Source organism: Diabrotica virgifera, chromosome 7 (genome assembly GCF_917563875.1).
Source record: "Diabrotica virgifera virgifera chromosome 7, PGI_DIABVI_V3a".
Classification (NCBI taxonomy): Eukaryota; Metazoa; Arthropoda; class Insecta; order Coleoptera; family Chrysomelidae; genus Diabrotica; species Diabrotica virgifera.
Window position 1 is genome coordinate 231,548,253 of NC_065449.1, and position 12,613 is coordinate 231,560,865.

At 31.8% G+C, this 12,613-nt stretch overlaps 1 protein-coding gene across 1 annotated transcript in view; it reads left to right on the top strand.

The window, feature by feature from the left end:
* The window catches only part of LOC114327259 (uncharacterized), a 39,210-nt gene that overhangs the window by 25,622 nt on the left and 975 nt on the right, over window positions 1-12,613 (top strand). Inside the window, exons 2-3 of the mRNA XM_028275802.2 lie at window positions 631-1,009; window positions 10,585-10,809. Of these exons, the coding sequence (XP_028131603.2) occupies window positions 631-1,009; window positions 10,585-10,809 (604 nt within the window). The remainder of the gene's footprint in view (window positions 1-630; window positions 1,010-10,584; window positions 10,810-12,613) is intronic.

Below are 12,613 nucleotides of genomic sequence, written 5' to 3' on the forward strand. Positions count from 1 at the left end.
TTATTACACCACAGTAGTAACATATCCCTTTCAAGATAAACAGAACTGTAATTTAGTCCAGACAAATTAATATATTTTTGTGCCAACAAAAATGAGATTTTTCAACCAAATAATGTTTCAAATATGATGTGCAAAATAATTTTGAATTGGTTTCTGCTAATGAGCTTGCTTTTTTGTCATTAAAGTAGAAAAAACTTTAAATTTATTCTTTATTATCATTATTGTCCAGTTCTCGTCTTAATATTTTCACTGTACTAATATCCGTCGAATAATTTACAATGATTAATGCGATGTTAAAACATTTTATTGTTAGCGGCTTCTGGAGTGTCTGAGACATATTTAATTTCATTGATAAAATGCGCAGGTCCACCGATTTCCACTTGAAAGGGGATCGTACGCGGGATCGAGGTCTAGTATCTGCTATTGTTTTTAAATAGATACATTCTTGGTAGCAGTTTAGCTTTGTCCTAACGTTGTGTTTAGTCTTCATATAAAACTTGTGGGCATTGATGATTGATGTAGAATGCGTATTACCTACAGAGGGATATACGATTTTGATCTCTGCTAATTTTGTAATACTAACTGTTTGATAGCTTTGATAACTTAGGTACATCTATTTTTTCTTTGCAGACGAAGCCTAGAATCTATCTCCGAACACAAAACGAAAAGGTGTTTTTCTCCCACATGCACCTTAAGTACCGCCAGCAGATGTAGTTCTTCCTTGGAATCTTTTTCTTCGGAACACGAGAATCCCACTAAGAATAGCATTAATAACAAAAATGAAAATGAGGAAGAGAAACTCGTACAAAGTCCAGCTTCCAGTTATCTTTCATGGATAGAAAGCGTCAACAATGAATTCATTGACACTGCTGCCACGACTGAAGCAAAACCAACCGAAGTGAGCGAAATTGATAATAAAGTGGGAGAATGGAATAACTTTTGGTTAAATTATAACAGTGCAAGAAGCCGATATATGTCTAGCGCATACCTAAGTGCCGACGAAAAAGCAGTAAGATATTCTATAATTTTATATTTTATTAGTTTATCAGTATTTATATTTCAATATCTACCCTACATCTTTACGCATGTCCTTTTTCCTTGCATATAATTTTCCTAGAATTTCTTTTCTTTTCCTAACCTTAAATGTAAAACTGAAGAAGAGTGTATAGGGGAGTACAATTAGAACGAAAACATGCACTGTTTCGGAAAAATTCAAACAAGCTTATATTTTTCTAAAACTTTTTTTGTTAGTTTACATACTTGTTAAAGTAAAAGTTCTACTCGCAGATTTGGCCGCTAATTGTTTATTAATTGTTTAAACAATATCAATTGTTTTGTATAAATAATTTTAAAAATATAGTTAAATTCATCATTTTACTTTGATCAAATATGTTTCTATTCTGTTTTTGATTATGCTGAATCCGAATATGGCATTGCAGTTTGAAAATTCTTATACAGAAGCTCTTATACAGTATGTATGCGTAGCTAGGAATCACATGGAAAACTTTTTTATTATCAATTTTACGAAAAGAAGTTATTCTTCATAAAATGCTCTGGATAGTCAAAAATCTAAAACTTAACTAACTTAACTTATCAAATTTTATCAATTTTATACGAGTTATGTCAAAAATATGAATTACGTTAAAGAGTAAAGTACCTTTATATTCCAGAATATCAAAAAATGATATTATGAAAAGTTTTTTGAAATTAAAAACTATGTTTAAATATACAATTACATCATTCTAATTGAAAAAAACTTCAATTTTTTTCTCAAATTACGGATACTTATAATTTTATTACAATTATGATAACTATTTTATTATCACTTTTACGAAATAAGTTATTCTTCATAAAATGCTCTCCCTGGTCTAAAATCTAAGAAACAACCATCAGATATCAAACTTTTTTAATTTTATACGAGGTATGTAAAAAATATGAATTGTTCTTAAGAGTTAAGTGCCACTATTATTCACAATATTTTAATTAGAATTAGAAGGATGTAATTGAACACCAAAACAAATAGTTTAATTCCAAACTTTTTTCTTAATAACACTTTTCGATATTGTGAAATGTAAAGGTACTTTACTCTTGAGTGAAATTCATATTTTTTGACACACCTCGTATAAAATTAATTAAATTTGATATTTGATGATTGCATCTTAGATTATATACGATGCAGAGTATTTTATAAAGAATAACTTTTTTTCGTAAAACTGATAATAAAAGAGTTATCAATAGGTTCCAAGTTACGCAGACATACTGTATAAGACCTAAAAAATTTTTTTACTTAACATTTATAATTATTGAAGCTTATTATTAAATGTATTTTAGATAAGTTTTACAGAAAAAAGTTTTGATCACTTTGTATAAACATTTTTTTAGCTGGTCATTTTCGGTTTTTGTATTACATTTTTGTTATCTTTCTTAATTTTCTCAAAAAGAAATAGTTTATTTCATTTTAAAGATTACATCTTAAGCTTTAAAAAAGTACTACTGTAATAGAGCTGTTCAAACTTGAGTAATACCATTTTAAAGTGGTGGTAATTCAATACAACTACGAAGATTTCAAAAATTACATTTTTTGAGACGTCATATCATTTGAATTAAATTTTTGAGATTTTTTTGAATGAACCATCATTTAGTAAGATGCTTGAAAGGTAAGTTGTGCAAAATTGAGAGTTTTATAAGAAAAATTGTATTAGTTACACATTTTTAAATAATTTTTAAACAAAATTCATGTAAGGCTCACTTTCCGCCCACACCGTACTTATGACCATACATTTTATTTCTTTCTATTATAACCATAAGATAGCTTAATTATTCTTCTTTCATGTTCTATTTGTAAAATTTCATTTGATCCATAGTTAAAGAATTACATTATTAAAATAACTCAACCATACACTTCGCCGTACGTTAGTTTACAGTGCTCCAATGTTTGTGAGAAGGGTGACTTTAGCGTTATAAATAAAAAATTATAGAAGATACAGATTTAATTTTAGAAATTTCTTTATATAAGGTTTTTTTCGTAAAGTTTTTTGAATTTTTCAATGGTCAAGTTAGTTTTTTTTCTAAAATTTATATTTTCGGAGTTATTTAAAAAAACATCTAATTTCGCAGTTCATTTGTTTAATAAAAAATGAAGCACCCACTTCTCGAGTAGAACTTTTTGATATGTTGTTTATTAAATATTTCTTAATGAAATTACAAAAAGTTCTATCTTGTTTGATTTTTTCCGAAGTGAAAATCTATATGCACTCCCCGTGATGCGTCATTGAAAATTTCGAATCGTTCAGTCCCAGCTACAATAGAATATGATTTACTGTTTATTTTTTAAGTTTAGATTTCCACTTCGAAAATAGTTCCTTTTTTCTCAAAACGTATTTTAAGTTTGAGATAAATGGCAATGATATAGAACAAGTCTAATAATATATCTACCTAGGTCATATTCTGAAACTTGACAGAGAGAACCAAAGTGCGAAAATCACTAGAAGAGCCGAAGAGGTGGACGGCCGTAGCTCAGCGGCATATGATACTAAGCCAGAGCCCACGGGGTCAAGCCCTGGCACCTACAATTCATTTTAATTTCTAAAAATGATACCAGCCGTTCCACGTGCCTCGGAGAGTAGGTACGTTAAGCCGTTAGTCCCCCTGGACTAGTGTGTGAATCGACAATAGCTACTTCAAACAGGGTTAAAGATGCAAGTGGCGCTGGGACCTGTCCTAAAGGATCTCCCCGGCAAAGATGCCATACGATATTAGTATACTATGGTTTGTTTTTTAACCAAGAGGATTGATTCAAATTTACCGCGCTATATTGCTTATTTGTAATTGGTCCAACCGCAAGCAAGTTTACTCCACTGTTATAAAATTTTGACACTAATGACATTTATCAAATTTTGACACTAGTAACATTTCATAGGTTAATTAAGTTATATCGGCGATTTTTGTGTTTTCTGTGTTATTCCTTTAATTTTTAGATTGTTAGTCTGCTTTTATATAAAAGGCAGTTGTTTTTGGAACTCTTTAGCTACGTATTAATTTAATATAATATTTATGGATTACTGTTGAGGGCCGACTAGATCAACCAAAAAAGAAGATGCATTTGGTTATTATTCTAGTGACTTTCTTGGGTGTGAATCTGTCTTTTTAGTTTACTCCTCCTGGTTAAAAAAATAAACTATATGCTCTGAGCTTCGCTTGTGTCGCTCCTAGCGGTTACTAATTCAACTTTTACCGGTAATTTTTAAATTTATTATTTAATTGTTATCGCTTAATATTTACAACGCAAAAAAGTAATTAAATTGTAATCGATTTTTTAAAGATTTTTCTAATCATTTTGACGTTCTATTGATAAAATATCAATTTCTTACTTCGGATACTTTGACAATAATCGTGTAGATGGCGCTAAGATTATAATAGATTATTTATAAGGTATGTGTATACATACAATATCGCCATGTTAAGAAAAATCGCACATTTGTAGGATTAAATATTAAAACAAAGAAAACGCCAAGTCGTCATTTTATGGCCTATACTATATACCAACAAATGATGACCTCTTAATTTGATTATCCTAATGATCACTAATTCATTAGGGCCTTTTAAAAATAACGTTAAATGGCGATATTGTCAACCCCTGTTGTCAATATCGCCAGGGGATACATTTTAGCATATGTTTATTTTTAATATGGAATAGAAATGGGTAATTAAAAAAATTTTACATCAAACATGTTTTATTAATGATACTTATGAACAATAAAGACATATGTATGCTGCAATTATGTCGTCTTTTGTAAGTCCCAGGCATTCATCATGCATGTAGCATTTGCACGTAACGCAAAGACGCATGTCGGCCACTCGATCTTCTTTGCAAGCTTTACAATACCAAGTTTCATCCTTGCTTTTGTGTTGGTTCCTTCGTATTTCGACTTTCCTAGTTTTAGAATTTTTCTCAGACACTTTTGGTGTCAAAATTTTTTCTGGCACGAAGTCAGTATTCCTATTAAAAAAGTCTTTTGTGACGACCTGTGCGCGACTATTTAATGCTGCCTTTTTTTTCTTTGTACCATACTTATGTACCATTTCAGGTGTTTCAAGCATTTCATTAAAGGATACTTCTTTAGTTGGCTCATATTCGTCATCTTCAGATTCATTATTCTCATCTTCATTTGCTTCAGACTCATCATCATCCTCTGAATCACTACTGTCCCTCAATTCAGTTACCGTAGGTTTTCTACTAACATTTGATGGCCCTGGGGGTGGAGTGATGACTCTAACTGGTTGCTTTTCATTATTTTGCAGAATATCTTGTAGTCCTGGACCTTCAACATTCTTGTCTTCTGTTACGCTACTTGGGGCAAATGCTTCTGGAGGAAGAATGTCAGAGTTATACGGATAAATGCCTGTAGCCAAGAAACCAGACTTTATGTTAGATGGAGTCATACATTTGTCCCAAACTATAGACAAAATTATTCCGAAGCGTTGTTTTCTGAAGGACCGTTCCTTATACCTTGCCCAATACTTTAAAACTTCCTCATCCCAGTAATGTTCGAAGCTACGAAATACCGCCTTATCCATCGGCTGAAGCTCGTGCGTTGTATTACTTGGCAAGCAATACAAGGTGATGCCGAGTTCACTGGCGACAGTTACAATGGAATAATCTAAATGGCACTTGACACCATCAAATATTAAAAGACAAGGTCCAGGAGTTCTATATTGCAAAAAATGTTGAAACCATTGTTTAAATGTTTCTATGGTCATACTTCCCTTGGCCGTCATTAGTGCCATACTACCTGGTGGGAGTGAATCTGCCCATTCCGGCTTCATTCTCTTTCCTTTATACAATATCAAAGGCGGAATGGCGGCACCCAAAGCGTTACCACATGACACTACTGTAACATTTTGACCATGCTCGTTCGCTACCAGATGTACTCTCTTCGCCCCTTTCTTTGCTAGTACAGATTGTTGGTGATGCAGTGACAATCTGCAGCCTTTTTCGTCCATGTTATAGATGCACTGCGGCTTGTCCATGATATCCCAGTTATTCATTATATTTTCTAATTTTTTGAAATGATCATTCACAATGAATTTGTTCAGTTTTTGCGCCCTTGCTGGGTTCATGCTTTGAGCGCGTCTGTTTCTTATTTGTGGATGTCTAATTAGGAATCCTTTGAGCAAAAATCGCCCAGCCATCATATAATCTTTGTTAAAGGCAGTTTCGATATTGTTAGTATTGCAAAAATTGAAAACACAATGCCGCAAAACTTTGGTTGTTAGTGGATATCCTACGTCAGCCAATCGAATTATTCTATTGCATAAATCTTCCTCTTGATTATTCGTAAGAACAGATTTTCGTCCCATCGAACATTTTGAGGTAAGATGTTTCTTTTAATAATCCCTCAAAGTACCTCTGGGCACCTGAAACTCCTTACTTGCTGAATTAACGGATTGTCCATTTCCAACAGCTAATATTGCATTTTGCATGTTTTCTTCCCTCCATTTTCCTCTAATACCTTTATTTCGTTTGTTTGGCATAATTATTCCGAAAAAAAAAAAGATTTATTATCATATTCTGTAGTCACTTTGTAATTGCTAGTAATATCGCCAAGAGTGATAACTGATTTGACAATATCGCCAATGGCGATATTGCAAACCATTAAGAATGGCGGTGTTAGCAACAATGACGTAATTTGTTTTCGTGAAAAAAGCACCGGTAAAAATACATAGAAAAAAATTATTTTTGTGTTATCAGCAACGGAAAGGATCCCTATCAATTTTGTAAAAATGGACAAAAACACTTACCGGCAATTTGAGCCTGGAGCAGCTAACCAAATACTAGAACTTTTTATAAGAAACAACTCACAATATTCCAGTGGCGGTTAAACGACACATGAAACTGAAATTTTAGGTTATAATCATATGTGCTTCTACCACAACACTAAGTTCATAGTAAGAGAAGGTACCCCTAACGCCATATTTACTCAAGTAGCCTGACAACAGAAATATAGGAAACTGGCGGAATTGCAAACATGGCGATATTGTATACACCTACCTTAATTAGATATTACGGAACATCAAAAAAACTTAAATTCAGTATTTAAAACGTAAGTATATTTAAGTTAAAAATATATACCACAGCTTTGACCAACTAATATTGTTTATAATTAATGTTTTTAATTTTAATTTTAAATTAATCACTTTGACATTTATGTCAAATTTCCAGTAAACGTTTACAAACTTGTCACTACTGGCGTTCGCGAATTTGTAAATATCCCCTCTACGTACGAGCTCACAGCGTATAGAATAGCAAGACTGGCATGAGCAGGATTTGGAAAACTCAGTTGGATACTTAAGAACCACAAAATACCTCAATACTTAAGAAGTAGAGTGTTCAACCAGTGCATCCTTCCGATTCTGAAGTTTGGATATCAAATCTGAACCCTAAATAAATCCTGACTAAGGGAAATATGAACAAACCAGCCACAACTGAAAGAGAAATGGAAAGCACAATGTTGGGTGTATACAACTGTCAGATAAAAAGAGGGACGAGTAAGTAAGATCAACAAAAAAGTCTAGGATATTACAACAAAAATTTCAAAACTCAAACGTACTTGAAGGCTACACTGCCACACAAAAAGACCAACGTTGAAAGGCCACAATACAATATTGAAGACTTTATAAAGGTAGACGACTAAGAGAAAACCACAGATGAGATGGGTAGATGACAAAAAAAAATAGCCGGAAAAATTTAAATTGTTTGCTGAAGATAGAGATCGATTGAAGGAGTTAATAGAGGCCTATGTCCAGAAATGGACAACAGAAGGCCAAGAAGGAAGATCTCTTTTCTTTTATTCAAAGTAGATGGAGATAAAAAGCGTCTTTATTAAGTAGGAAACTTACCTAAGAATCCCATTTTCTTCTCTTTGAGTCTAATCTTTTCAGTCCGATAAGTTCAAAGAGGTCCAACTAGAATAAACACAGACTTGGGGAGAAAATATACATTGTTGAACTTTACACTGCTCTCTGTAATTTAAATATTGTTTCCCCCCTGATTTATTTTGCCAAAACATAAAAATCAATAGTTTCTCCCTATTGGCCATTTAAAAAAATCTGTTATTGTTTCTAAAACTCATTAAACAAATTCTTATAAACTCAAGATATAGCGTACTCGGAGACTTCTCATGTAGTCAACATTACCCGAAATTACGAAATAGATAGGAATAAAAATATCTATAATTAGATCCATTTCCAGATCAAGATGGGATTTTTGGAAAGCAAACTGGGATGCCTTCTAACAAGACCTTGGACCTCACATGGATGTGATGAACTATGCAGAGAATAGTGATTATGGTGTTGCTAAGAAACTTTTGCAAAATCTAAATAAAACGCGTAGAGAAAAATATTGACGATACTATAGTCCAAGTAATGAAGCTTAAAATAGGACAAAACCTCGCAATTTTTACAGAATGGATCGATTTGCTTGAAAATTTGAGAATAAGTAGTGGATAGTCCAAAGATCAAAATCTATATGATGCCAAAAGGCGCTTTTACCATCTCGGGGGTATAAACTTTTTATTATATTTTGACCACAAAAGTTGGTAAAAACATTTATTATAAGTAAAACAAGTTCTATACATTTTTTTGATAAAATTAATAGTTTTCAATATATTCGCTATCGAAAGTGTTAGTTTTATATCGAAAAAATCAATGTTTTTGATCAGTTTTCTGCTAATAACTCGAAGAGTTTTTGTTTTATCAAAACAACTTAACATAACAAAAATGTACATACCTTTTGAAAAGATAAACAAAGCCGTTTTTTTAATTTTATTTAAGACCAATAGTAATCGAGCTATATTTTATTATAGGTTAGCTCTTCTTCGTCAAATGCTAAATATTGTAGTTTCAAAGTCAAATGAGGGGAAAATAATGCATTTTTCGAGGATAATTTGCTCAAACTAATTTGAAGTATTTAAAAATATCTATCTCTAGGAATAAAAAAAAGTCTCTAGCATTAAGTGGCTTATAATGAAAAGAATGTCACTCCCTATTTTTTTTCAGCAAAAAGTGATCGGAAACAATCCCCTAATCACCACCCTAATTAAAATTAGTCATTGACCTGATTTAGTCTTCTTTATTATGGTATTATGTATTAATAGGTTCTAGAAGTTTGATCGGCTTATAATTATTAGTTTTAAAAAAAAATGGAGTTAAAAGCGAATAACGAGTTTTTGTAGTTTGGTAAGAAATGCCATTTTCTTCAGAATAGAAAGATTAGCATCAGAGATACGAAAAATATTTAATAGAAAATTGTAGGTTATTAAGTTCCCAAGAACCTGGTTTGCAAAAATTTCTTCTACGGCAAAAATTGAGTGGGCTATTGACAATTAAAACTTGTAATAACACGCAAAAATCACCTTTAACAACCCTTTCAAAGTAACCTCTTTTTGTGATTTGCGATTTTAAAAGGATTTAGTATTAATAACCTTACAGACCTTGTAAAAACCTACAAAATTCTTTTTTACCAAACTTTCTAAGATAAAAAACAAAAAAGTTATGGCTAAAAAATCAATATATTAAAAAAAAAGGAGAAATCCAATTGAAAGAATAATAATCTAAGTTAGCGGTGATTTTCGTCATTGGCCTTATTCATTCTTCTTTATTTATACATTACTAATATATTCTAGAAGTTTTATTAGGCTAGAATGATTCATTTTAAAAAACTAGTTTAAAACGAATAACGAATTTTTGTAATTTGATAAAAAAATGGCATTCTCTTCAAAATAGAAAGATTAGCAACAGAGATACGAAAAAATGTTTAAATATGAAATTGTAGGTTATTTAATTTCCAAGAACTTGGTTTAAAAAAAATTTTTCTACGGCAAAAATTGAGTGAATCGTAAATGAGTATACCATCGAAAAACATTGATTTTTTAGATATAAAACTAACACTTTCGATAGCCAATAAATCGAAAACTATTAATTTTATCAAAAAAATGTATAGAACGTTTTTTTCTTAGAATAAATGCTTTTATCAGATTTTGTGGTCAAAATATAACAAAAAAATTCCACCCCCGAGATGGGGTGGCAACCACCCCCATGGTAAAAGCGCCTTTCGGCATCATATAGATTTTGATCCTTAAACTATCCACTACTCATTCTCAAACTTTCAAGAAAATCGATCCATTCTGTAAGAATTGCTAGGTGAAAAGCTTCGGTTCCTGGACTACTAAGATAGTTGTACCTGTCTGTCGTTGCCGGAGTTCTACCTCTCCAGTGTGCATGGATGGTAGTGGTAGCTTGTCGGTGGGAATACGTACGTACAAAGAGGTGGCAAGCCGGCCGTAAGGACAACAACCAATAAGGAGCTAGGAGCTCCTACTTTGGCTGACAAGCATCAAAAAACTTAAAACCAATTATTGATCTACCTCCCTTCACTTACTTAGACTATAAAAATGATTTTGGTGTTTTTATGAGAAACTTTACATCCAAATAATTCATACAGTCTTATTACTAATTAATTATTCATTAATTCATACAGTCAGATTTCACAGCTTTAAATTACTTAAATATTTCTTTTTGTTCTAGATTGATGATGTATCTGACGCAAAAAGTAGTAATAGTACGCATAGAGAACTCGGTGAAAAACCGCCAGGAGAATATGTACTTTTAACCCTTGAGGAGGCGCACGAAGCCATAAAATATTCGAAGAGACTTACTGAGATATTTCAAACTGCTCTTGTGCGAAATGACCATGACTGCGAGAATTCAAACTTAGAAGCTTCTTACTATTCAGAGTCTCTATCACGTCAGGTGAGTAAATAATTAATAACATTTTTTAGGACGAAGGAAGCCTTGCAGTCTTGTGTTGTTCTTCACATGCTAGATCTTGTTCTTTGATCTCCTTGATCAGTAGTAATCTTCTTAGACTACTTCCATCGATCTCTATCCTGAGCAAAATTGAGCAAAATACTTCCAATTTGTTCTGCCTATTTTTTTATATCGTCTACCCATCTCATTTGTGGTCTTCCTCTTAGTCATTTACCTTTGTAAGGTTTCCGATGTTGTATTGTGGTCAGTAGCGTACTGATAGATCAGCGGGCCCTGGTTCCAGTTGCGATGCGGGCCCGCCCGCCCAATAAAAACTCATATTGTATATCAAAAGTTTTTACTTACTTACTTACTAAAACCGTCCTCTTATACCATACGGTGTCGAGGATAATATTAAAGTTTTAACAAACATTAAATATAAAAATCATCATAATATATCATAAAATATGTATATCATATGTTTATAACAACTTAAGCTCATTTAAGTCCATTTACTCACGGTTTTTGCTGTAAATTTTAAAGAACCGCTCGGATTGAGATGAAATTTGACATACTGTGCGACATATTGTGTCGATATCTGTTTTTGCCCTGGGGGTGAGTTTCACCCCTTCTCGGGGTGAAAAACATACGTTCAAGATAAGTCCGGAATTTGATAAACTGACTAATTCTAATCAACTTTAGTTCTAATAGAGTTTTTTCACTATGTCAATACTTTTCGAGTTATTTGCGACTGAATATGTTTCGCAACAAAAAAAAACACGTTTTTTGACGATTATTCGTAAATAACTCAAAAAGTAAGTAGGTACATATTTTATCGAAAAAATATTGTTAGTAAAAATATAGCTTATAAAAAGTGCAAAAATATATAATATACAAAGTCTGTTTATAGACCCAATAGGAGCATAGTTGTAGGTAATGACAAGTACGTTCTTATTCACCGAATTCCAAATCAAATATTTCAACGTGAAATAACCAAAAAATGAAGCACTTTTCGGGAAAATCTCATCACAACTTTCTAATTTTTTTAAAAAGCTTTATTTTTGTTTTTGTTTTTAGTTCCTAGCATCAATATTAAGTATGTAATGATGAAAATAAAGTTGGTCATTTTTTGTAAAAAAATCGTATAAATCACCCCCTAATTAGCATCTCAAATGAAATTAATCGTTACTGCTTCACAAGTTGCTTTACCAATGTATTGCTTATATGATCTGTAAGTTTTATCGGTTCAAAGTGCTCATTTTTGAAAAAAAATGGTTTTAAATTAAAAAATTATTTTCTTAATTTTGAAAAAAAATTTTTTTTTCAAAATAATTTAAAAATTATTGGTGATACCAAAAATCTTAACTATTAAAAAATATAGGTTTTGCTATTGTGAATATTTTGGACTTTTTGTTTTCCTGAAGACAAAAATTGGTTAAGATATGGCTGTTCAAAACAATTCACTATTGTGTATATTTAGAATTTAATTTCAGCATCGAGCCTATTGTATTGGAATTATTTTTATGACCCACCGTATAAAACTTGCATTGAATATCTCACTTTCTGAATTTCTGTAACTTTGTAGTTTACTTACAACTTATTCATGGATCGTTCTAATATAAAAAAATATAAGTGTTTGAGTTAACACGTGGAAGGTACCGACGGTTAGTCTTTGCAACAAGGGCTTCGGCTTAAGCAGTTAAAAACGAGGGAACCTTACAAAATCGTTCCCTGTTTCTTAATAAATTTTTTGATGAATGGGTATTCCTCGTTTTTATTTAAAAGTATCTACACAAAAATTAAAATT